At 44.8% G+C, this 27,419-nt stretch overlaps 1 protein-coding gene across 4 annotated transcripts in view; it reads right to left on the bottom strand.

Moving 5' to 3' along the window:
• Nucleotides 1-24,895: 24,895 nt before the first annotated feature.
• The window catches only part of HNF1B (HNF1 homeobox B), a 61,018-nt gene continuing 58,494 nt past the window's right edge, over nucleotides 24,896-27,419 (bottom strand). For all 4 annotated transcript variants that reach the window (XM_050764607.1, XM_050764609.1, XM_050764606.1 and 1 more), the window contains one exon: nucleotides 24,896-25,861. In XM_050764607.1, the coding sequence (XP_050620564.1) occupies nucleotides 25,749-25,861 (113 nt within the window). In that variant the 3' untranslated portion in view covers nucleotides 24,896-25,748. The remainder of the gene's footprint in view (nucleotides 25,862-27,419) is intronic.

Raw genomic sequence — 27,419 nt, 5'->3', positions numbered from 1 at the left:
ATAAAGCTGGGGTTCCCAGAGCATTAAGTAAAATATCTCGGAGGCATCTTTGCAAAGTTATTCTGTAGCCTAGGCTGAAATACTGTGGTTATATCTTCCTTGGGGCTTCTAGTATTTTAATTATGGAACAATTACAGAGCATTGCCTTCTTTCTTTTCACTGCTCCAGCTGAGTACCTGGGATTCTCTAAAGTAAAAGCAAAGGCATTTCCCTGGGTCCTTGGGAAAAGCAGGGAAATCTAAGACAATCCTGATGGAGTGAGGGTCTTTTTAAAAACTGTTTTAGAGATGGCATCTTGAATAATTGTCTTTAGGGCGGTGAGCCATAGTTCACTAACCAAAGTTTCATTTAAATATCATGATGAATTGGCTGCGAAAAGAGGATGGGGAGGAATGTGAAAGGATTTGTATAACAAAGAACCATAAATCATCTCCGGTACAGTGGATCTCCTGTCACTCAGCCTATGGGCTTGTCAGAGGAACTGCAGGGAGAAAGACAAGAGGGAAAAGGGTCTTCCAGCTTGGGGGGCTACAGCATCCCCCAAGTTAGCACGGTCCCAAAGCAAGTCTTTCCTGAAGTATCATTCACTTATTCATTTTGGAAATACCTGTCAAGTGCCTACTATGTGTAAGGCACTATTCTAGTTGCCATTAGACTGGGAAAGTGTAAGGGTGCGGGATAGTACTACTAAGATGAGTAGGATACAGTCCCTGCTTTACTATTGATGAGGCATTTTTATGGCAAGGACCTAGCTTCTTTAGCATTAACATTAGTACCCAATGAGGGTGTGCCTAACTTTATTAAACAGATATATTTCTGAGCCTTTCTGGCATTAAAGTGAATATCTATCAAGTGAATCTCTACATTCTTCATAAATCTGTCCCTGTTACCCTCAGTTGGAATTAATGTTTCTCCATCCCTGTGTTCCCATAGCCTTCTCTGAATATATACTCCACCTTCCTCAGTAGGCCTAATCGAGGCCATTGTCACGGAGTGGAAAGTGGAAGGGGCACGGGCTCTGCAGTGACACAGGCTCAAATTAGAATTCCAGCTCTACCACTTAGTAGTTGTATGTGATCTGGGTTAGTTTCTTTAAAAAAATTTTTTTTATTTCCATAGGTTTTTGGGGAACGTAGTTTTTGGTTACACAAGTAAGTTCTTTAGTGGTGATTTGTTAGATTTTGGTGCACCTGTCACCAAAGCAGTATACACTGAACCTGATTTGTAGTCTTTTATCCTTCATCCCCTTCCCACCCCTTCCCCCTGAGACCCCAAAGTCATTCTTATGTCTTTGCATCCTCATAGTTTAGCTCTCACTTATCAGTGAGAACATACGATGTTTGGTTTTCCATTCCTGAGTTACTTCCCTTAGAATTATAGTCTCCAGTCCCATCCAGGTTGCTGTGAATGCTATTAATTCATTCCTTTTTATGGCTGAGTAGTATTTTGTCGTCTATATATACCACAGTTTCTTTATCCACTCGTTGATTGATGAGCATTTGGGTTGGTTCCACATTTTTGCAATTGCAAATTGCGCTGCTATAAACATGCATGTGGAAGTATCTTTTTCATATAATGACTCATTTTCCTCTGATCTGGGTTAGTTTCTTAACCTATCTAAGCCCCAGTTTCCTCCTCTGCGTCATGGGGATACTAGTTCCTATTTTGGGGGACTTCATAAGTATTAAATGAAGTAAAGAATTCAGCATTTAGAAAAATGCTTGGACTATTATAAGCATTCAGTTGTTAATCATTGCTAGTAGGTATTTTATAGATGATCATCTTACAGGCAAGGAAATCAAAACTCATAAAGGTTAAATAACTTAAGTACTGTACTTTGCAATTTGGAGGAGGTATAACATTGGATTTAAGAACTCTGGAGCCATGTTACCTTGTTCACCTACCTTGTTCATCTTCCTTTTCTGCCATTTACCATTTATACAGTGCTGAGCCAATAATTTAATTACTCTTGGCTTTCATTTCTTTATTTGCAAAATAAAGATGATAACTGATCATCTCTCACTCACTGCTTATTATGAGGATGAAATGATATGTGTAAAGTGCTTGGCATCTAGCATGCAGTCAGACAATAGAAGCTACTATTATTACCAGAAGTCACCTAGTGACCAAATGACAGGACTTAGATTTAAATCCAGTGGGTCTGACTCTCAAGCACTTGATAAACTCACCACCAGCTCCTTTTCTGTCTGAGCTGAGATTCTGAAGAGTTAGCAGATGCCATCAACACTTGAAAATGTTTTTTTCAAGTGTAATAAAGTTAATTTGTTGATTTTCTCTTTTGATGATTGCTTTGTATTTCACAACTATATACTCACATACCCATAATCTTGAACAGTTTTTCCCTCCTCAATCAACAGAATATGTATAATTTATAATATATGTGTTTACATACTGTATATATATTTTCCAACCTCATAAAGGAGTAGCCAGCATCTCAAAGGAACATACTGCTGCCTTCACTTACGTGGACTTTTCGAAACACTTTCGAAAGAAATCGTCATCCCGGAGGAAGCATTACAAGGAATTTCTTGCAATAAGGAGTACTATCAAAATTCGTTTGTGGAATGAAACTCAAGTGAAAAGGAAAAGCAAGGGCTTGCCTTCTTCCTCCCTGCAAACCCTGTCTTGGAATACTGTCCCTCCCCAGCCCCAGGAGGGGCGAGAACAGTAGGGTCAAGGAGTGGTGACCAGGTTAGCAACAAGAGCAACAGAGGGAGGAGACAAAAGAGCAGAAAGTGGAGGCTGCTGCCCAAATGCCTGAGCATGTTTCTTTGCTGAAAGAGAATGGCAGGACAACGATTCAAACTGAGAGAAGAGGGTGGAGGGCGAAGAGGACAGCTAATGGATGGGGTGGCCCAGCAGGGGTCAGAGGTCATGAGGGCACACAGTGAACTAATTGGCCACTCTGCATATTCACTTTCTGCTTCTAGCCTACAGCTGGGCCTTGAGAGAAAGGCCTGGGGGTGAAGCTGGCTTTATTTACACCGTAGATTTGAGGCCAACTGGTGAAAAGCAACTGAAACCGAAAAGGGAGACAAGAACTCTCTTTCGTCCTCTAGGAATATCTGACCAGGGGCAGCCTTTTGCAAAAGAAAATGTGAAAGATTTCACTTCATTCATTCGTACATTCATTGATTCATTCATTCATCATCATCATCATCATCATCATCATCATCATCTCCACATGTTATTTGGATGCTCCAAGAAATGTTACCAGATGGGGAAGGATTATAGACACCTTTAACTTGGAATATAGATGATTAGAATTAAATTTGGGCTTTTGAGATCATCTAGTCCAGCTCTCTTGTTTTATACTTAAGGAAAAGAGAAAATTTGCTCAAGCTCACAGGAAAGTAGCAGAGGAGGAAGCAGAGCTCAGATCTTCACCAAAGTCAGAGATTTTTCTAGTACATACTTCTCAGAAACATAGTAGATGAAAACTTGTATTGACTCTTGTGATTAACAGCTCAGCCTCTGGGTCAGACAGACTGGGCCAGAAGGCTGGTTACTAGCTCTGTAACCTTAGAACACTTAATCTTTCAAAGAATCAGTTTGTAGAAAAATACTATTGTTATGTGAATCAAGTGAGGTAAATGCATGTAGAGTGAGTACAGGCTTTGCAATAACTATGACTATTGCTATTACTTTAGAGCCCAGTATAGACTGCGCTTTTGATGATAAACATGTAACACAATGAACATTTCTCTTGCCATATATAATCTCTATGGACCTGCCATCCCAACATGAAAGTCCTCCTTCCTCCTCAGTTAAGAGACACATGAAGGTAGGAGGGAAACTTTAGAGGCCTGTCTGAACCTTTTACAGACCGAGCTGTCCAAATTTGGAATGAGCCAACTTTCGAAGAGTCAGTATATGGGAAGGGCTTAAAGGGCCAGGCACACAGCTAGCACTCAGTAAGGGTTAGTTGCTATTATTACTGGGCAAGAGGGAGTTCTTTGTCACTGCATGGGTTCAAGCATAAGACTGGCTTACCCTTTGTCACGAATGTTTAAGGGAGATCCATGGATCAGACAGAGTAACCTGGGCTCAGCTTTGTCTGTTATTCTGCTTTCCAGAGACTCTTTGTTTTACCCTCTTCAAAGGTCTGGCTGCACGCAGCAAGGAAGGGAATCTGGGAACCTAATTGTTTTTAAAAGATTTCCATCAGGCCAATCGTGGTGGTGGCTCACAGCTGTAATCCCAGCACTTTGAGAGGTCAAGGTAGGCAGATCACTTGAGGCCAGGAGTTCAAGACCAGCCTGGGCAACGTGGCAAAACCCTGTCTCTACTAAAAATCCAAAAATTAGCCAGGTGTGGTGGCATGTACCTGTAGTGCTAGCTACTCAGGAGGGTGAGGTTGGAGGATCACTTGAACCTGAGAGGCTGAGGTTGCAGTGAACTGAGATTGTACCACTGCCCTTCAGCCTGGGCAACAGAGTGAGACTCTGTCTCGAAAAAAAAAAAAAAAAAAAAGAGAGAAAAAAAGAAAAGATTTCCATCAGTCTTTGTATTTTTCACTCCACCTTCATCCTCATTGTCTGAGGTACCTGGTAGACTGTTGTGGCAGAATGTTTGTGTTTCCCCAGAATTAACATGCTGAATCCCTAGCCCCCAGTGTGATGGTATTTGAAGGTGAGGCCTTTGGGGAGTAATGAGTAATTAGGTTTAGATTAAATCATGAGGGTAGGACTCTCTTGGTGGGATTAGTGCCCTTCTAAGAAGAGGAAGAGAGAGAGTTCTCTCTCCACAAGCAAGGAAAGGCCATGTGAAGACATAGCGAAAAGGCAATTGTCTGCAAACCAAGAATCACACCACTGCACTCCAGCCTGGGTGACAGAGAGAGACCCTGTTTCAAAATAAAAACAAAAACAACCCACCCCCCTAAGTGTCTTAGCCATTCTTTACTCTTTTCTAGTTCATATTTGAATATAATTTTTTAATTTTTGATATACTATATATAAATATAAATATAACCAAGTTGGGATTTTTTTTGGTAGTGCATTGAATTTATAGATAAATTTGGGGGAGGATTGGCTGTTTTTATAATAGTGGGTATTTCTGTTCACAAACATGGTATATTGTTCTATTTATTTAGGGCTTCTTTTATGTCCGTCAATAAAGTTTTATCATTTTCTTCATTTGGGTTAACACTTCTTTTATTAGATCTATTGCTAATACCTTTTAGTTTTTGCAGATATGTAACAAGGTCCCTTTAAGATTACATTTTCTAATTAGTTTTGCAGGTGTATTGGAATGCATCTGACTTTTTGTATATTGATTCTGAATCCAGCAACCTTGCGCAATCCTTTCAGTAGTTCTGATAGCTTGTCTATACATTATTTTGGATTCTCTATGTAAATAATTATATTGTCAACAAATAGCAACAATTTTATTTTTTCCTTTCCAATCCTTATGCCTATTTATTTCCTTGCCTTATTGCATTGGCTGGGATAGACAGTAAAATGCAATGAAATTAATGAAGGTGGTGAAAGTGGATAGCTATTAGTTAAAGGGACATGCCACCTTAACAGGGATATATCACCAGAACTATTGGCTTTAGAGCTATGCTCTGCCTGCCAGACCTGTACCAGCAAAATGTATGTATCTTTGGTGTTCAAAATGTATACACCTTTGGTGTTTGAGAATAGATATTTCTATTTGCATTTAATAGATAAAGAAACAGAAACTCAAAGAGGTAACCAGGTGTGATGGCTCATGCCTGTAAACCCAGCACTTTGAGAGGCTGAGGCAGAAGGGATTGTTTGAGGCCAGGAGATTGAGACCAGTCTGGACAATATAATGAGAACTTGTCTCGACAAAAAATTTAAAGAAGAAACTCAAAGAGGTAAGTAACTGCTTAAGACCACACAGTTTATAAGTGGGAGATTCACACCCAGATCTTCCGATTTCCAGTTGAATGCATTTCCATGATCCCGCACTTCCTTCCAGCTAGTTACCTGATAAATCTATCTGTGCTAATATGTTGCCCATCCCAGATAACATATTGCATTTTATCTTATTATTTATTTACTTATTTAATTTTTTGAGGCAGGGTCTTGCTCTGTTGCCCAGGCTGGAGTGCAGATCCTGGCTCACTGCAGCTGTGAACTCCTGGGCTCAAGCGATCCTCCCACCGTGGCTTCCCGCAGTGTTGGGATTATAGGTATGAGCTACCACGCCTGGCTGTAGAGTGCATTTTAAAAGAAATGCTTCAGAACAAACAATGCTTTTACCCATTTAAATGACTTTTTAACAGTGGGAGTTTTAGGCAAGTATCCTATTTTGCCTAAACAGAAGACTCTATTTCTAATTTTTTAAAAACAGATTCATTGACTCTTAGAGTTGAATGGCTTCTTGTCTAATCCAACCCACTATGTAATGTAGTTATCCCTGTATTGCATCCCTGACAGATCATCCTCCAGCATTTACCAACTGCCAGGGATGGGTTCACCTCACCAGCAAGCCGTTGAATAAATTCTCATGTGAATCCACAGTCTGCCCACTGATCTAGAGAGTTAGGTTTTCTCCTCTACATGACAGCTCTTCACATATTTGTTAGTTTCTCAGACTACCTGTCTCTAGGAGGTTTAGTTATTGTCTGAATGAGATAGTTTTCCAAACTTCTCACTATCCTGGTCATTCTCCTCTCAGTGCTTTCTAGTTGGTCAATGGCCCTCTTGAAAATGTTGCCTAGGCCGGGTGCAGTGGCTCACGCCTATAATTCCAGCACTTTGGGAGGCTGGGATAGATGGATCCCTTGAGCTCAAGAGTTCAAGGCCAGCCTGGGCAACATGGCAAAAACCTGTCTTTACAAAAAATACAAAAATTAGACGGGGACAGGTTTGGTGGCTCCTGCCTGTAATCTTAGCACTTTGGGAGGCCAAGGTGGGAGGATTGCTTGAGGTCAAGAGTTCGAGACCAGCCTGGGCAACATGGTGAAACCCCATCTCTATATAAAAAAAAAAAAAATACAAAAATTAGCTGGGTATGGTGGCATGCACCTTAGTCCCAGCTACTTGGGAGGCTGAGGTGGGATTGCTTGAGTGGGGGAGGGGAAGGTTGCAGTGAGCTAAGATCACATTGCTGCCCCCAGCCTGGGTAACAGAGTGAGTTTCTGTCTCAAGAAAAAAAAAGAAAACAAAAGTAGAGAGAATGATGGCTAGATTTTTAAGATGTATTCGGATTGCAAACAAAATGGGCCTCATATCATCTGAACACAGTCACTTCTATTGATGCCGTCTAGATTTGTGTCTTTAGTAGCTGTGACACACTGCTGATTTGTGGTGAGTTTAGGGTTAATTAAGCCCTCCATATATTTTTTATTTGAACTGCATTTCTGAAAATATACTATTTGTATGTTAAGAAAGAGAAGAAAAATGCTTCTACAGACAGGACTTTATATATATCCTCACTAAATTTAATAATGTGTGTTGTTACTTCATAATTAGCCATCTATAAATGTGATCAAGCACGGCTTCTGTATAAAACGAGGCCTGCATTTGCAGAACACGAAGACAAACTGTCCCCCATTGCCTCATCATTCAGACCAGAAGCCATGGAGGTATATTTGTTTGTTTTTAATCTTTCATCCCCTATACCCTTTCCTGCAGCACTTTGGAGCTCTCCAAAACAGAGCAAAGTCTGTGGGGAAAGGACCAGGACAGAAATCTACTCTGTTTTGGAGACAAATGGGGCAGCACCTGCAGCGTGGAGGCTGCCAGCAGGTTACCAGGAAACACCTGCTTGGTCAGGGGTAGGGAAAGTCATTAGGACTGCTGTCCCAGGACAGGAAAAAACACCGTCCTCAAATTTCAGAACACTGGTACATTGGGATTTTTACTATAGAATTAAAATTCAATTTTTTTTTTTGAGATGGAACCTTGCTCTGTCGCCCAGGGTGGAGTGCAATGCCGTGATCTCGGCTCACTGCACCTCCGCCTCCCGGGTTCAAGTGATTCTCATGCCTCTGCCTCCCAGGTGGCTGGGATTACAGGTGTGCACCACCACACCCAGCTAATTTTTGTATTTTTAGTAGAGACGGGGTTTTGCCGTGTTGGCCAAACTGGTCTTGAACTCCTGGCCTCAAGTAATCCGCCCGCCTCGGCCTCCCAAAGTGCTGGGATTACAGGTGCTAGCCACCATGTCCAGCCTCAATTTCTTACATGAAACCATTTCATGAATTTTTTAAAACCTTACTTGATGTTGGAGGATCCACAGGAAGGGAAGGGACAGCAGGAGTGCTCTCCTCAGCTCAGTCTCACACCTCCTGGTTTAGTGGGATTGGCATCCACGCTTGCATCTGACTAGCACAAATCAACTTCGAGGTATGTTTTTGAGACTGAAATCCTAACTACCCATATCTCCCTTCTACCTAGCCTGCTCAAAAACTCATACTTACAAATCAGTAAACATCCCCCACCCCAACACATGCTCCTCATATTCACTAAATACTTGTAACTTTGCCTGTGCAGTATTCACAAGGATAGTGGTGTATGTATCTAGTGTTGACAATGCAATAATAAAAACTGCAAACATGTGGCACTTGTAATGTGCCACCCATTGTTCTAAGCACTTTATAGATGTGAACTCATTTCATGATGTTAATTCATTTCATCCAAAGGACAACAGTCCTGTGTGGTACATACTGTTATTATCTTTGTTTTACAGTTGAGGAAACTGAGGCACAGAGATTAAGTGTTTGTTCAAGGTCACACAGCTAAAAGTGGCAGAGTGGGATTGGAGCTCATGCAGTCCAGCTCCAGTGCTCTTAACCACTATCTTACGCTGTCTCACTAAATTGTGGAGGGAGCTGCAATGGATATCTGTGTGGGGTGTGCAGCCCCAGTCCTGGGTTTCTGTCCATGAGCTGTTCTTTGCCAAATGATTTCTTATTATAATCACCAAGAACATGATTACTTTCTTAGGACAGGAACTGCCAGCAGGTTTTAGCTCCTTTCCAGATGAGGAAACGTAGGCTTGGAGTGTTAGTGTAGTCAGGGTCACATAGGGAATAAGTGATAGAATCAAGAATGTGAACCCAGCTCAGGGTGACTTTAGTGTCCAAACAGCTCCACTTAACCTACACTGTCATAACGGTGAGGCCAAATCTTCAGAAAGAGCTTAGACACTCTCCTTACCCTCTCTTGCATGGGATAGAGAATACATGGGGGCCCTTCTTCAGGGAAAAAATCATCATAATCATTACCGAAACATCTTGTCGAAGATCCACTGGGTGCAGGATGCTATAATGTGGGGGTTTTTTTTTTTTTAAACTTCAATGTGAAGATCCCTGAAAGTATGAGTGTTTCATCATCAACTTGGCAGAAGTTAACTGAAGGGTAAGTAAGCCTCCTGTCCTACGAGAGATTTCTTCATTTCTTGAGCTGACAGGTTGAATTAAGTTACTGCTTCTCATATATAGTTCTCTGACTTTTGCTTGTATTTTATTTTTTAAACTGGTGATAGCAGCAATAGGAGGCGTTGCTTTTAGATCAAGCATAGATTTGTTTTTTTCAAGATGCGAGTCAAGAGCATAGTTCCTAAAGAACCGTGTGGTGATGTCTGGGACTGCTGGGATGTGCACATTTCCTTCTTTTCTTTCTTTTCCTTCCTTTCTTTCCTTTCTTTCTTTTCTTTCCTTTCTTTCCTTTCTTTTCTCTTTCTTTCTTTCTTTCTTTTCTTTCTTTTTCTTTTCTTTCTCTCTTTTTTTTTTTTGACAGAGTTTAACTTTGTCACCCAGGCTGGAGTGCAATGGCACAATATCGGCTCACTGCAACCTCCGCCTCCCGGGTTCAAGGATTTTCCTGCCTCAACCTCCCAAGTAGCTGGGATTACAGGCATGCGTCACCACAGCCGGCTAATTTTGTATTTTTAGTGGAGACGGGTTTTGCCATGTTGGTCAGGCTGGTCTTGAACTCCTGATCTCAGGTGATTCACCCACCTCAGCTTCCCAAAGTGCTGGGATTACGGGCATGAGCCACTGTGCCCGGCCGGGATGTGTACACTTCTGTGCACACACATGCACCTGGCACAGACAAGCACACATACTGCTACATTTGTGGTGTGAATCCCTGGAAATAAGGGTGGCCGTCAGGGGCCCGGCAAGTGCATGGTGTGGTCTCCATTCCCGGGTGCATTGATGTGGCCTGCCATGCCCGGCTGGGTTGAGGTGGGCCTATTCTCTCTGCCCTGAGTCCTGGCTGGGTCAGGCTTTCCAGGAGTATGGGGATACAGTTTCTACCAGGCCTACCCAACACATCCCCCGGTCTTGGATCAGCAGGGCAGGCTGGCAGGAATGCCTACCTCAGAGCCCCTAAGCAGGGTTTAGGTCAGTGACCTCTCCACTCCACACCCTGGCCAGCAGTCCTCCAGCAATGATGCCGAGGATGCTTATTTGTTTGTTTATTTATTTATTTATTTGAGATGGAGTCTTACTCTGTCGCCCAGGCTGGAGTGCAGTGGTGCGATCTCGGTTCACTGCACCCTCCGCCTCCCAGTTTCAAGTGATTGTCCTGCCTCAGCTTCCCGGGTGGCTAGGATTACAAGTGTCTGCCACCATGCCCAGCTAATTTTTGTATTTTTAGTAGAGGTGGGGTTTCAGCATATTGCCCAGGCTGGTCTCAAACTCCTGATCTCAGGTGATCCACCCAACTCAGCTTCCCAAAGTGCTGGGATTACAGGAGTGAGTGACCGCGCCTAGCCTCAAGGATGCTTTCTTAGGTCAAAAGGGAAAGCATTGTTGCTGCCCTGTGGCCAGGCAAACAAGCTGCTGGCTTTGAAGTCACGGGGGATTTGCTCAGGCTGGAATTGGGAGTCTGAAGGAGAGGCCTCCAAGCCTCTCCCAAGCCTCGCTGTGTTTGTTAACTCTGCCTGCCTACCCAGCCTGGTGTGTTTGATGTCTCGGGAGAAGCAGGAGGAGGGAGGCACGCTCTGGGGGTCCTCCGAGGAGCATCTTTCAGCCCCTGCTGAGCTTGCCATCCCACCTGGTCTGAACAGAAGGAAGACCAGGCCAAAGTCCAGAAGGGCTAGTGACAGGCCTTCAGTGAAGGGGACACCTAGTCCCCTCCCTTCAAGGTGGTTTACAGGAGTGTGGTCCAGGGCCAATTGGAGTGTAGGCTGCTTCCCTTGGTCACTGTCTTTATTCAGCTGGCATCCGGTGAGAATGAAAGTCAAGGGAAGACTTGAAGAGAGAAAGAGGCATCCAGAGGCAGCACTGGTGCCTTGAGGGGCCACAGCAGGTCTCTCCACTTTGCCCTGATGTCCCCAATCACACCTCTGACAGGTGCCTCCCTGACTCCTGCCCCATGCTTCACCCCTTCTCCCCACCAAAGCAGCATGAGTGGGCAATTTGCTATTTCCCGGTGACAGCTCAGAAGCCTTAGGTAATGACCAGAGACATTGCCCACCCACCCCCTACTCACACTCACTAAAATGCACTGATGAGGAATCCATGGAGTGGGGCAGAAAGTTCTAGAGAGCAGGAGCCTATGTAAAACAATGCTTGCCTCTCTGGGCTTGCCTTGCCCCAGGATTTCACTATGTTCCAAATCATGTTTATTACCTTTCATGGTTGGGCCATGGGAATGGGATAAGAAGCAAAGCATTATTATTAACCAGTTCCATGTTCCATACAATGTTAGCCATGAATAGCTCCACCTCTCCCCCACAACTTCCCTATCAGCCACATTCTAATGCCCCCCACCCCCAACACCGCTCTCTAGTCTGTCTCTGTCTGTCTGCTCCCCCTACCCCTGACATGTTGCAATTCAGAAAGAGCTTGTTTATGATAAGACCTTGAAATCTGGAGTTATAAATCCTGCCCAGGGCAGCCGCCCTATCTCTGTGCTAATGCTTGTGGTGCCAAAAGGAGACTCACCTGGTTGTGACCCATTCCCTCTTACTCTCCGGAGTTCCCTGCTCCTCCTCTGCAAACACAGGACAATGGGCAAATGGGAGTTACCTGTTCCAACAGGTGTTAGCTGGGCCTCACTTTCCTACAGGGTGATGAGAAGGTCACCCTCTGGCCCACCCACGCTGGGCATTCCTGTGATTGTGAAAGCCCACCTTCAAACATGACCCTCCCTCTCCCCCACCCCCCATGACTTCAACTACAGAAGACTGAGCCCACCTCAATGGCTTTAAAAGCCCCCACTTGAAGCTACTGAGTCCACCAACTAGAGAGCAGGCAGCACCTGCACTGCCTGGAGGGCCCCTCGTGCTGCCTCTTTATTCTGTACAGGCCTCTGTCATGGTGTTTACACCATATTGCAGTTGGCAGTTGTTAGCCTTCCCTACTAAGCTATGGCCCCTTAAGGGAAGAGGCTGTTTCTGATTCATCATTGAATTCCTAGGCCCAAAAGACTGCACAGAACATACATATTTGTCAAATGTCTATAGGTGAATGGTGTCATCATTACCAGCATATATTTCTTCAGGGCATCTTATGTTCAGAGACTCTGCTAAGCAGTAGAGTTACAAAGATTAATTGGACACCATTCCCACTCTCAGGGGCTTATGCTGGAGTTGGGGAGACCCAGTGAAGCTTCACTTCCCTGGAGGGCAGAGGAAGAGCTGGATCTGGGGACCCCAGGAAGCTCCTTTGACAACCAGAGGCCTGGAGTCTTGGGTAAGTTTGCCCAGAGTGAGCTTACCACAGATGCCAGAGACTCAGGTACCTATCCACCATTGGTCTTGGTATATTCCAGAGTGGAGCTGATAACTTGCCAACTAACAGCATGTGGAGGCTTTTCCTTTATGACTTGTATCCTCCTCTCAAAAATGGGAATAAAAGTAATTTCTAGTATCTTCGCTTGGAATGGATTTTTCAGCCCTTTAGCTCTGGGAACAAAAGAAGTGAAACTGGCCACCACTGGGCCCTAGCTGGAGCTGTGCTTGTTAGCTGTATCCCATACTATTTGGTTTGGGCTGCCTGTGGATTTGAGGCCACAGCTGCCTCCACCCTCAGGAGGAAGGAACGAGGAGGTGGAGGCATCTGTCTGGAGTTCAGTTCATCCCAACACACATTAATTGAATGCCTCATCTGTGCCAAGCATGCTGGACAGTGGGAATAGAGAAATTAACATTGTGGGTGTAGCTCCTTCTTTCAGACAGGGTCTGATATCTCTGAGAACCTGCAGGAGGAAGGATAGCCAGTTGATCTCTTGGGGACAGAGAGTCAACCCACGTGATATAAGAGGCTGTTGCATCCCAATGCCATTGTCTCATGGAGGGGAACTTTGCTGTGTGGAGTGGGGGCCTGGCAGTGTATGTGTGGGCAGTGTGGTGCAGTGTCCATGGGTGGCATTTTCTGTGTGGTTCTTTGCAGTCAGCACTTCTGAAGCTTTTCCTGTGAAGTACCATTAGTGGCAGAGAGTGAATTTACACTTCACAAGGGGTGTGGGGTTTTAGATCGCTGCAAACAGAAACTTTCTTCAAAGCCCCATGTTTTATCTTAAAAGCATGTTTAAATTTTCTGTTTTCTACCATAATCCATCAGTTTGCTTTTATAGAAAAATACAGTTAACATTTCTTATATCTGAATAAAATGGACACTCCAGGAAGATGAGCCATCTTTCCTGTGACTTCTTGCAACCTCTGGCTCACTGCCCTGTTACTCCAGTTTGAGAAGCTTGCCTTTTGGGACATCAGGCCCAAATGTACCACATTCAGGGTACCACCCCAAAGTGGATTTCTAACACATTTGCATGGCCCCTGCCCTTGATCTGGAAACACTCTTCTGGATTTGACCTATGCTGCGCTGGTCACACACTCCTTCAGTCTGACCTCACAGGGCCATCCCTCCACCTCTGGGCTTATCCTGGTCCCTACAACAGGGTTTGGAGATCAGGTGGCCAGTGACCATATTCCCTAGATGTCTGGGGCAATGGCCATCAATCTTTCTGTAGTCTCCTTCACAGAGAATGAGTAGGGCAGAAGCAGCAGTGAGCATGGGATCCTGAGGGGAGTTCACAACAACTAACACGGCCAGGTGCGGTGGCTCGCGCTTGTAATCTGAGCACTTTGAGAGGTCAAGGCGGGCAGATCACCTGAGGTCAGGGGTTCGAGAACAGCCTGGCCAACATGGTGAAACCCCGTCTCTACTAAAAATACAAAAATCAGGCATGGCAGCACATGCCTGCAATCCAAGCTACATGGGAGGCTGAGGCAGGAGAATCGCTTGAACCTGGGAGGCGGAGGTTGCAGTGAGCTGAGATCGCGCCACAGCACTCCAGCCTGGATGACAGAGCAAGACTCCGTCTCAAAAAAAACAAAAACAACTAACAGCTAATGCAGATACTTGAACTAATTATCTATCTAAAGGGTCCTGGTCTAGGGATTGTTCTTGCAACTGCCTTGGTAGCTTTAGCACAATACCCCAGTTAGTGTTCCCTGACGCAATTGCTTTTTACCAGATAAAAAGACTACCTTTTAGCTGGTAATGGAGAAGTTATATGATCCCAAGTCCATACAGGTTTGTTATGGATTCACCGTATTAGTATTTTTTTAAGTTTTTAAAGAGGTGTGATGCCTTCATTTTTTTCACTCACACATTAATGCACTTTCTTATTCATTCCACAAGTCTTTATGGAGAACCTAATATGCTTCAGGCACTGTATAAAGTCCTGGAGATACAGTGGTAAGCAAGAATGGCATGGTCTGGGCCCCTTTAGAATTTGCAAGTGGGAGACAAAATTAAACAAATGGTCTCTATAGAAGCAAACAAAACATGTTCAGATGGGGCAAGCCCAGGGCTTTCTACCACTGACTGCTCCTGGATATTCTGCCCAATAGCCTAAGAATACGGTTAGTAGGTCTTGGACTAAGTCAGGGATAACAATAGATTGTCTATGATTCCTCATATGGAAAGTAAAAACAAACATAAAATGAAATTCACCTCAAGTCCCTCCACCTGCTCGACTGCCCAAGAGAAAATGCACCAAACTTTAAGTGTGCAAACACACTTAAGAGTAAGGAAATTCAGGCCGGGCGTGGTGGCTCAAGCCTGTAATCACAGCACTTTGGGAGGCCGAGACGGGCGGATCACGAGGTCAGGAGATCGAGACTATCCTGGCTAACCCAGTGAAACCCCGTCTCTACTAAAAAATACAAAAAACTAGCCGGGCGAGGTGGCGGGCGCCTGTAGTCCCAGCTACTTGGGAGGCTGAGGCAGGAGAATGGCGTAAACCCGGGAGGAGGAGCTTGCAGTGAGCTGATATCCAGCCACTGCACTCCAGCCTGGGCGACAGAGCGAGACTCCGTCTCAAAAAAAAAAAAAAAAAAAAAAAAAAGTAAGAAAATTCGTTATATCATTTAGTCTTCACATTAGGGCTGTGAAGTTAAGTGCCATGATTCTCTCCATTTCAAAGATACTGAACCTGAGACCTTAGGGAGGTGAATGAAGCTCACCTCGCCAGGATGGGAGTAAGATGGAGTTTACAAATAGGGTGGGGAGGAGGAAGCTTTGGCGCATGACTCTTTTAATACAGGGTCTCACTTTGTCACCTAGGCAGGAGTGCAGTGGCATGATCTTGGCTTAATACAACCTCCACCTCCTGGGTTCAAGCGATCCTTCCACCTCAGCCTCCCAAGTAGCTATAGTTCTGGAGACTCTGCCACTGCCCCTTATCTTTCCTTCCCATGGCACACGCGGATTTGATGGCTTTAGATGCTAAAAACTCTGGACTCTAGAACTCAGCTAAGGAACTGCAGAGCTGATGGGACAATGGAAATGCGGGCAATGTATCCGAACAACCCACAGCCCTGCCTCCTCCTACCCAGACTGACCAGTGACCCCTAAGCCAGTGAATGGATTGTTCCTGTTTTTTTTTTTGTTTTTGAGATAGAGTCTTGCTATGTTGCCCAGGCTGGAATGCAGTGGTGCGATCTCAGCTCACCGCAACCTCTGCCTCCTGAGTTCAAGTGGATTCTCTTGCCTCAGCCTCCTGAGTAGCTGGGATTACAGGAGCACACCACTGCGCCCAGCTAATTTTGTTTTTTCGTAATTTTAATAGAGACAGGGTTTCACCATGTTATTTAGGCTGGTCTTGAACTCCTGACCTCAAATGATCCGCCTGCCTCAGCCTCCCAAAGTGCTGGGATTATAGGCGTGAGCCACCATGCCTGGCCCTAATGGATTGTTCCTAAGAAACTTGGCGTGGCTTTGGCAACTGACAATCCTGACAAAGTGTTATCCCTTCCACCCTTCGTCTTTGGAGTATCTTCATCTAAGCCTTCACTGTCCTTGAAGGAAAATTCAACTGAATTTGGAATGAGTGAGGTTGTACAGCTAATCATGTTTAGAGTCACCTTCCTATGACATTAAGGCCTCCAGGAGACTCACTGAAAAGTCTGTGAGGTCTGCTAATTCTATTGAGAGTGAGGAATGTGTTTATTCTTCCACGGGGCAAAGATCCCCCAGTCAAAATGACGCTGCCACATTGTGTAACCAGGAACGTGGGTTGCTGCTGATGTAAACAGATGGCCAGGGGCGGACCTGCCAGGATCCCGGGTCTCCTTTTCCCAGAGGTGTTTCTTATGAATGGTTGTGCCCAGTGAAGCAATTTCCTGCCTTGTAAACTGCTGCCCACCAAACCACATCTCCTATCTATCGCTGCCTGGCTCTGGGTCATAAAACAATTCCCCAGAAACCAATCAGAGCCCGATTAGGAGACCTTGAGTAACAGGAAAATTACCCTCCACCTGCAGATGTAATGACACTTCGCAAGCTAGTAGCTTTGCAGTTTCTGAACGTAAACATCACATGCTTTACCCTATGCCCCACCTCTGCTCATCTGAGATGTGGGGGCTACATATTTGATTCTCAGGCCGTGGTTCACTCTGCTGGGGCACCGGCTGACCAGTGACCCATTACCTTGACCTGACACCCTGCAGCCTGGAGAGCACATTTCACTCTGTCAGATCATGATTTACAGAGCCAGGGCAAGAGAAGTTCAGGCAGGGGTCTCAGGCATGCAGAGCTGGGTTGGGGGAATCAGTGAGGACAGAAGATTTGGACTGAAACACCATGAACTTATTGATTTAGACATTCGCTTTGCATTGTGGGTCTTTAGCCTGGAATGCCTCCTCCACTATCCTCTGCTCCCCATTCACCTGGTGAACTGTCACTCATTCTTCATGATACAGTTTACATATCTACCAAGGAACCTTCTCTGATTGCCATCCAAGCAGAACTTCCTCTATTGTCCTATCAGTATGCCTTCTAACACCCACACCCTGTCATTGAAATCACTTGCTAAGTTATCTGTCTCCCCAGCCAGGCTGGGAACTCCTTCAGGACATTTTAGAATCCCCACCACCCACCAACATGCCTGACTCAAAGTCGGTGTGCAAAAGAGGTTTGTTGAATGAATGAGCACTCACACTCAAGTGTGGGGTCTCCCTGCCACACTTATGTGTTTTGCATATTGAAAATGTACAAAGAATATAGTCAAAGGAATGAAGAACCTGGGTTAGGCTGGTAGGCATAACATAAGGTCTTTGTCCTTAAGAAGTTTGCAATCTGATTTTCTTTCTGTGAATAGTAGGAGTATTTGCAGATGGTATACAGAAATTGGACCCATGGGTAGGCATAAGTACTGGGATTTCCCCCCCTTTTAGTGCCAGCTCGAAGCTGAAATGAGTTTGAGAGGTGGCCTGTTTTTCTTTAGCTCTCTCAATTATTTTAACTTTCACTTTTAGTTTAGTACTAAACAAGTTACACTTCCAACTATCCATAGTAGTACACTAGTCATAAAACACCACCCAGGACTACCATTTTCATCTCTTCTTTCTCCTTATCCCCAGTGATAGAAGTCATACCAATGACTTGCTTCTTCCTTTGAATCTTGGGAGGCCCCAGAGAGTGATAGTGATAGTGGTGGTGGGAGGTGTGTATTGGGGTCATTTTCCAAACACAAAACTAGTAAACCCCATAATATACATACACACATTCATTTATTCAGAGAATATTTACCAAGTGCCAATGGGTGTCAGGTACCGGAAGCTGGGGACGAACCAGTGAACAAAACACCACACGCCTGTTCTCACAAAACCTATATTCTGGTGGGAGGAAGACAGTAGGGAAGGGGCCCATTGTGCTATCTCATGTTGTATTCCTGAATTGGATGCTAATGACGAACATTTATTGAGCACCTTCTTACGTACCAAGCAAAAGACTTTATGCATCTTCTATCTCATTTAATCCCCAGACAACCCCATTTTCAGATAAGGAAACATTCAGACAGGTTAAGTTGCCTTCCAAAGATCTCACAGCTAGTAAGGGGTAGAGTCAGGGTTTGAAATCAGATTTGAATGACTCCTTACTCTGAGCTCTTAACCATAACTCTATACAGCAGCAGTAAATATTTACTAGATGAACAAATGAGCAGATAAATGGTTAACCCTAACTACAGTGGCAAACTATTGTTTTGTCTCCATGATACAAACATGAGCAACATGCTTAAGTTTTTCATTGACTTGTTGATTCAAGTGCCCCAAAGTGTGGCTGCTGAAAGTAGATTTTGTAATGATTAAGAAACAGTTGTCTTTCTTGTTACCATCCATGTTTCCTGGACAAGACAACCTATTTTTTGAAAATAATGCTGAATTATAATGGAAAAGTTGTACAAAAGAAAATATCACCTTAAGTTCTCTTTTCTAGCTTTGAATGTGTGGGTTTGTGATAAAGTCTCTGTATTAGGCTGAATAATGACCCCCAAAGATATCAGGTCCTAATCCCTCCATTCTGTAAATGATACATGAAAAGGAAAAAGGGTTTTTGCTGATGTGATTAAGGAACATTATCCTAAGCAACACAGTGGGCTGTGAATACAATCACATGTATCTTTATAAGAGGGAGGAAGAGGGAGATTTGACACAGAGTAGAGGGCAATGTGACCACGGAGGCAGAGATAGGAGTGATGTGGCCACAAGCCAAGAACTGCTGACAGCCAATAGAGGCTGGAAGAATCAAGGTAAGATTCTCCTAAATTTCAAGCTTCTGGAGTGAGTGACAGCCTGTTGACAGCCTGATTTTGGTCCAGTGATACTGATTTTGGACTTCTGGCCTCCAGAACTGTAAGAGAATAAATTTCTGTTATTTAAAGTCACCACATTTTTGGTAATTTGTTACAGCAGCAAGGGGGAACTGATAGAATCTCCTAAAGGAGGAAGCAGTAGGGAAACGAAGTCTTCAGCAGGCAGTGCAGGTGATTCAGAAATACTCACTCAGTTATCTTTTTGGTCAGGATGCCCAAAAGAAATCCTATCTTGGAAAGCAAAGTAAAGATACCCATGCAAATATGAATCCACCTCCTTAGCCACCCTCCCCTTTCACCTTTCTCTGCTTTGTTTTTCTTTCTAGTATGTATCAACACCCATATATTTGTTTATTTAGTATACATTTAGTATATTGTTTAGTTCTTGTTGGCTCCCTCCCAGTTGAATATAAACCCCATAGGGAAGTGACCTTTTTTAAACTGCTTTTCTTCCCATGCCTAGAGGAAGGAGTATGTAGCATATAGTAAGCACTCAATAAACACTTGTTGACTAATGTGATTTGGCTCTGTGTCCCCGACCAAATCTCATGTCAAATTGTAAATCCCAATGTTGGAGGTGGGGCCTGGTGGGAGGTGATTGGATCATGGGGGCGATTTCTAATGGTTTTAGCACCATCCCCCAGTGCCGTCTCATGCTAGAGTTCTCAGGAGATCTAGTCAGTTGAAAGTGTGTGGCACCTCCCCCTTCTCTCTCTTCCTCCTGCCTGCCATGTAAGACATGCTTACTTCTGCTTCACCTTCCACCATCATAGTAAGTTTCCTGAGGCCTCCCAGAAGCAGAAACCTGTACAGCCCACATAACCGTGAGCTGATTAAACCTCTTTTCTTTATAAATTATCCAGTCTCAGGTATGTCTTTATAGCAGTGTGAGAGCAGACTAATACATCAACCAAATGAATGTCATTTGGTTGACATCATTTAGGGATCATATTAGGGATATGAAGAGCCTGACATCATATTAGGGATATGATAATATCACATCACAGCATAACATACTACTAAGATGCTTCCTAAGGTACCACTTTAAAGAATAACCAAGATAGAGCATATGTTTGTGTAACATTGTTTTTCGTTTTCTACAGCAGCAGGGATTTTTAAATTTTCATTTTTATTATTTATTTATATTTTTTTTTGAGACAGGGTCTTGCTCTGTTGCCCAGGCTGGAGTGCAGTGGTGCAATCTTGGCTCACTGCAGCCTTGACCTCCTCAAGCAATCCTCTTGCCTTAGCTTCCTGAGTAGCTGGGACCACAGGTGCACACCACCATACCTGGATTTTTAAAATTTTTAGTAGAGACAAAGTCTTGCTATGTTGCCCAGGCTGGTCACAAACTCCAAGATTCAAAAGATCCTCTTGCCTTGGCCTCCCAAAGTACTGAGATTATGGGTGTGAGCCACCACAATTGGCCAACAACACTAATTTCTATTTCCTACTTTGTTTAGGGCCCAAATCTTGGAATTGTTTTTGATCACTCTCTTTCTCACATTCCACACCTAAACCATCAGGAAATCCTGGTATCTTCAAATCCTCTACCTTCAAAATACACAATCAGATCACCTCTCATCACCCATGCTTAGATTATGGCAACAACTTCCTGATAGTCTCTTTGCTGGCACTCTTGGCACGCCCTTTCCCAGAAGCTCAGCAGTCAGAGGGATCCTTTTAAAACATAAGTCATATCTTATCCTTACTGTATTCAAAATTCTCTGCTGGCTCCCAGCTCACACAAAGTAAAAGCCAAAGTTCTTACAGCAGTTGGCAGAAGTCCTTACAAATGGCCACAAGGCCGTTTGTCGTCGTGCCCCTGCACCTGCTTACCTCTGTGAACCAGAACTTTCCCCCTCTCTCTGCTCTAGCTGCTCTGATATACGTTTCTTTCCTGCCTCAGGGCCTTTGCACTTGCTGTTACCTCTGCCTGGAATGCTCTCCTCCCAGGTGTCCACGTGGCTCACTCAGCAACCTTGGGGCTCTCAGATGTCACGTTCTCTGTGGCCACTCTCTTCTTCCTTGTCCATCCTGTTTAAAATGGCTACCAGGCTGCGCACAGTGGCTCACGCCTGTAATCCCAGCACTTAGGGAGGCCAAGGCGGGCAGATCACCTGAGGTCAGGAGTTCCAGACCAGCCTGGCCAACATGGCGAAACCTTGTCTCTACTGAAAAATACAAAAATTAGCTGGCATGGTGACATGTGCCTGTAGTTCCAGCTACTCAGGAGGCTGAGGCAGGAGAATTGCTTGGACCCAGGAGGCGGAGGTTGCAGTGAGCTGATATCACGTCACTGTACTCCAGTCTGGGTCACAGAGTGAGACTCTGTCTCAAAAAAAATTAAAACTAAATAAATAAAAATAGATGGCTACTCCCGGTATCTCCTTTACCTGCTATAATTTGCATTGATTTTTTAAATCATCTGCCACACACACATACACATACACATATTCACGTATTTATTTGCTATCTCCGTGACTAGAATATAGGGTTCATGAAGGTAAGGATTTTTATGTATTTGGTCTACTGATGTATCTCCAGTGTCTAGAACGATAGTGCCTAACATGCAGCAAGTGCCAGTAAGTATTTCTTGAATAAATGAAGGGGCAATATTATTTTGGATTATGTGTTTCCAAAAGCAAAGATATATACAGAAGATCTTGTAATGGCTCAGGAAATCTGACATGTTTTCCTTATACTGGTATTTTCTGGTCTTTTTAAAAAATTAGCTTTATCCATGTATTACCTTCAACCTTCATAATTAATTGGGGATAATGTAATGTATCAGTTCGTTAATGATGTCAAGACAATGTAGCACTGGAAAGAAATCTTTCTTTGGGGAATGTAACAGTGTGTATCTGGTGAAAACATAAAAGACGGCAGAAAGAAACATCTTGTTTTTGTGTTGCGTGATCTGTTGGCATAAACGTACATACGCAGATTGTGCGAAGCCTGTTTTAGTGTTTCCTGCTTTTCATGTTGTCCCCCTCATATTTGCTTTGTGGGTTCTCCCTTTGAAAGTGTTTTCTCTATAGGCACGCATCCAGGAAAAAGGAATGTTCATCCAGGCACGTGCAAAGTCCTGCCCACTCTAAAGATTCATTTGTAAAATAGTCATGTTATAAATCTCAGCAGACAATCCAGTATTTGTCCAGTTAGAATGACCTCTGCACCCAGGAGAAGAAGAGGAGGGAGCGGGGTGGGGAGGAGGGACCTAACAGGCACTTGGTTCAGCGGATTGCAATTTCTCATAAATATTCAGCCTGTGTGATGCTGTTGGGATGTGTTTGAAGTGTGAAGACGTGGATATGTCATATCTCATTTTCTAGAGCAGCTTTGGATGGCGTGTTTGAATTAATTCCTAAGTCAAAAGGGATACACTGGCCCTGATTTTCCTGGGACAGAAGTTAGCTCCCACCTCTTCCTGACCTTCACTCTTCCTTGCTCACTGGACTCCTCCATGATCCCCAACCCACTTTTTAGAACACGAAGCCACTTTTAGTTCCATCTTCCCAGTGCTCTCTGTGGCCCTCCCACATGTAAGATCATGTAAGATCATCACGTTCTATCTTCTTCTTTTCCTAAGGAGGACAAAGACTCTCCCCAGTGAAGCCTTTCTCTTCTCCTCAGGCCCTTCCTTCCCGACTCAGCCTTGGTTTACCACTGAGATTTGCCATATACCATACAAATGAACAAAAACATGTTACCAATTATTGGCAGTTGTTTTTTTTTTTTTAAGCAAACGTCAAGTTGGTGATGAAGTTATCTGGGAATGTCAACCAAACCCAGAAGACTACACGAGACTACAGGAGAAGGCACTCTGAGATGAGATGATACTAACACACAATACCCATCGTATATACAGTTCTATGTGTTTAACATATATTAACCCTCTTACTTCTCAAACAACCTTATAAAGTAGGTACTACCATTATCATTCCAGCTTCACATAGCAGGACACTAAGGACCAGGGAGGTTAAATGGTGGAGTTGGAGATTCTAATCAAGGAATTCTGGCTCCAAAGATAATTCAAAGACTTGCCCTCAACTGTGGGCCAAGAGCTCAGATTCCCTGACTGTCTGCCTTGTATTCTTTCTTATCTACCTGAATTCAGCAGCTTACACTGCAGTATCTCTGCCTAGGTGGAATACCCCGTAACTGGTTAGCATGGAGAAGTTTAATACAGTTTAAGGCAGGTTTTCAGTACTGATTTTATTTCCTATCCATGGATGTTAAAATGAAATTTGCCTTCCCCAGGCTCACCCTGGAAAGTGACAGCTGGCTCTGATAAAAATGGAACCGTCTGTCTGTGAGCCTGGGGTCAGGGTATGAAAAGACCCTTGGAGATGGTTGGTCCATCAGGTGGTGGGAGGAAGGTGTGGGGGTGGAAGCTTGCCAATGAATCTTCAGAGTGTGTAATTCCCCTGGGCCCTTGTATAGCCAGTGGAGGGAGGTCCCTGTTTGATTTAGAAAGGTGAAGCTAACCATCCTTGGGGCTCTCAGTTGCCAGGGTCAGCTGTCTACATATCTTGGTTCAAACAGGATTTGGTTAGGAAAACTCTCTAGAGACTGTCCCCAACCCAGCCCTCCTCCCTGTCTTCCATCTACACCTCTGCCCAGATGACCTGTTAGATAAATACGACCTTCTGGGTTTTCAGGGTCTAAATGCAAGATCTAAAATCTACCAAAAGCAGATGCTTGCTTTTCCAGAAACAACACGAGTCCAGATATAGGGCTTCAATGGGGCTGGAGCTTGAGGCCTGTGTTCCCTTCCTCTTCCCGGAGCTCACAGGAGCCATCCAACAGGACAGCTCAACTAATGAAAGGGGATCTTGGCCTCTCTCCATATGTAGTGCTTGGCCTTGTCCTCAGCCCTCCTCAACCCAGTCATGAATTTTTCTCTTGACTGTTTCAACCCAAATTATACTGTTAGGGGGAGCTAGGAATCAATTAAAGTCAGTATTTCCATATCCATCCATTCCTGGCCACAGAGTAGGTACTCAGTAAATTTGCCCAGCTCGCTGAAAATTGAATCTCCCACTTCAATGGGATTTTGAAAAAAGTCCATTACTCATGGCCTGGTTAGCACAATCTTTGCTTCCACTTCCGTTGGGACATGCTCTGCCTAAAAGCGAAGAGCCACAGGCCAGTAGGCCTATGCTGTTTGGCAAAAAAGAAAACAGCAAAGAAGACAGGTCCATCTTCCTTTCTCCTGGAGTCAGCACTGAATTATTTGTGGTAAAGTCCCTGCTGATGGAGTCTCTGGGCCTTTGGCTTTTTACTGTTTGGACTATTTGTATTCCTTAGCATCCCCGCCAGAGAGAGAATCTTGGGCAAGAGGTGATGTCCACAAGAGCCCATTCACTCAGTGACTGAGAGCTCTAAAGGAAGGAAAAGGAGGGCAGGAAGAAAGTCTGGAATTAATGCTTTAAATGAGGCTAAACAATTTACCCGCAGGGTTTTCATTCATCCTACTTTTTGTCTGTTTCTATCACACAGGTCACCCACCAGGAGTTGACTCTGTGACTTTACCCCTGTGAGTTGCAGGGAAGAAAAGGGTGCTAGCTCCTGCTCCAGCCAGATGCCCTCTGAGTGACTCGTGGAGTCTTACTGGGGAAATCAACTCTCCTTTACCTCAATTAGCAGTGAAGCCTACACAAAGACACCAGGAACAATGATGGCAAGAGAAGGCCACCCGCCTCTCTACACCCCTAGATGACACACTACATGATCCCAGCGGAGTACACAGAAAATTCCAAGGAGACCAGAGGCCAGGGGTCCTTGGTGGAACCATGGCAGGGAAAGTATCAGAGACAGAAATATGAGGCTCTGGGTAGTGATAAAATAAATTGTTTTAATGGAAGGCTTTCTGAGACTGCAACTTTTTCTTCTGCTATCAAACAGCCAGTTTCCCTGCCCTGGGGTTTGTTAGGGAGTGCACGGCTGAACTCCTGACCCACAGGAAGCTGGCACATTACTCTGACACACTACATTCAGCCCCTCCAGGGATCCAGAGGTGTGTCTTAATGTCAGGAGACTGGAGTTAGCTGGTAGTCAGTCCAAGGTATGCCATCCCCATGAGTGTCCAGACCTGAGGGAGGGGACAAGCGGCTTCACTTCCCACTTAGGGTGTTTCTCCATGAAGGAAGAGAGAGGGGACAGATCACTTTTGAAATTTTGACTCTGACCTTTACAAAGAAAACTATTAGACACTTTAGTATTATATACAGGGCAGAGGGGAGAGGACACACAGGGGAAATTGCACTTAATTACAGTAGTTTATAGTTTACAGCCATTGGACAAATTTACTTCTTTAAAAGAAATCTCAAGATCATTTGGGATGGGGGCGGGGGAGGGAGTCTGCAGATATTTACAGTGTGTTTGGCTCAGTTCACTAGCACGTGTCCTCCTCTCCTCGTTTCAGTAACAGATTCAAGTTTTCGCATCAGTTTGTTCGATGAAGGATCACAACGTAGACAGTACGGCTTTCTTGCTTCCTCTTCGGCGGTTCCTTGTCTCCCACCTCCAGGACAGACAGGAGTCCGTGACATCGTGGGAGAGGCATCGTGGCAATACTGCATAGAAGGGAAGCTGGGTTTCAGGATGCGCCTCCTGAGAGTGGATTGCCTGAGGTGCCAGCAGGACGTCCGTCGGGTAAGCAGGGACCTCTCGCAGGTGCTTGTCAGGTCACTGGGCTTTTCCACGACAGCTGCCCAGAGGCTGATGGTGTGGAAAACACGGTCCTTGTTGCTGCGCACAAAGTAAGTGATGTGTAGGCATCACCAGGCCTGCAGAGGACACTGCAGAGAGAGAGGAGGGAGAGTGCTCAGCTGTGTCATTTGGCAGGGACATGGGCCATTAGTTTGGCTTCTCTAAGGGAGCTGATGCCCAACTCCACCAGCAAAGGGCAGCAGGTGGAGGGCTGGGGGCCTCGTGTCTGCTCAGTTCTGCGGTTTTCATGCTGAGGCGCACTTCCTGCAGGAAAACCTGGGAGCCGGCTTTCCCGGCCACTTCAGAAGAGAGAAGTGAATCGTTGAGGACCTTGAAATAGTCCTAATTTGCTGACCTTAATCCTGAAGTTGGGCCCCTCTTTCTGTGACAGTGGCATTATAGAGTGCCCAGTGTGCTTGAAAAGGCAGCTGGATGGTGAGCTCTTGCCTCTCATGGACACAAGGGTCTCTACCTAAGACCTCTAAGAGCTGAGGTCTCCTATACTAATGCTTCTCAAACTTTAATGGACCCACAAGTACCAGGGAGCCTGTGAAAATGTGGATTCTGGTTTAATTCTGACTTGTAGGCCTGCGGTGGGCCTAAGAGTCTGCATTTCTAACAAGTTCCCAGGGTGTGCCAGTGCTGCTCACCTAGGGCCGCAAGGCCAGAAAGCACATGAGAAAATGACCACTCAAACTACTCATCAGGAAGGAGCTTTGCAAATTGCAAAGTGCTTTCTACAGGTTTCTTACTTTGGCATAAGAAACTCAGAGGACCAGGGAAAGGATCCAAAGGCTGAAGGCCTCTGATGCCATCCTTGTGGGTGGACCAGGGCAGGAGACCCCAGAATGGCTGGAGAAGCCCTCAAGAGAAGCCACCTCACCCAACTCAGGGCAGCCTCGCCCTCCAGTGCCCGGGCCTTACTCATTTGAACCGTCATGGAGCGTCCCTGCTCTCCTTTTCACTTCTGGGGAGTCTTTTTGTCTCCCTGTGTCTCCTCCTTCCCTTTTGTTTTTGTTGGCATCTAAGGTTCTGCCTTTGACTTAGTGGCTTATTCTCTCAAGATCCCCCCAAACACACACACACACACACACACACACACACACACACACGCGCCTACAAATACTACTAAAGGCCACTGTTACCACATTGATCAGTGCTCCAACCATAACCCTATATGAGGATACCATTATGTCTATTTGACAGATTAGGAAAACAAGGCTAAAAGAGTCAGTGAATTATCCAAGGTTTGAGAACTAGGAGAGTGTGGAGCCACAGCCTCAAACTAGCTGTGTAGGTGACCACTCAGAGTGTGCTCTTTCAATCATGCTTGGAGGTGGGGAGCCTTCTACGAAGTTTTGTGCTCTTGGACAAGTCACTCTCTGTGTGCCTCAGTTTCTTCCCCTATAAAATGGGAGTTGTTGTGTGATTCGACGAGTCAACACCTGCAGAGTCCTGAGAATGGTCCTTGGCACAACTGTTATTATTAACATGGGGTTCTTCAGCCCAAGCCCGTGCTGCTCCTCAGTGCTCTTAAGAGTGGGGCTGAAGGCTGGGCACGTTGGCTCACACCTATAATCCCAGCACTGTGAGAGGCCAAGGCGGATGAATCATGAGGTCAGGAGATCGAGACCAGACTGGCTAATA

Source organism: Macaca thibetana, chromosome 16, assembly GCF_024542745.1.
Source record: "Macaca thibetana thibetana isolate TM-01 chromosome 16, ASM2454274v1, whole genome shotgun sequence".
Taxonomy (NCBI): domain Eukaryota; kingdom Metazoa; phylum Chordata; class Mammalia; order Primates; family Cercopithecidae; genus Macaca; species Macaca thibetana.
The sequence above is the reverse complement of the archived record's forward strand: the minus strand, read 5'-3'. Positions and strand labels throughout refer to the sequence as shown.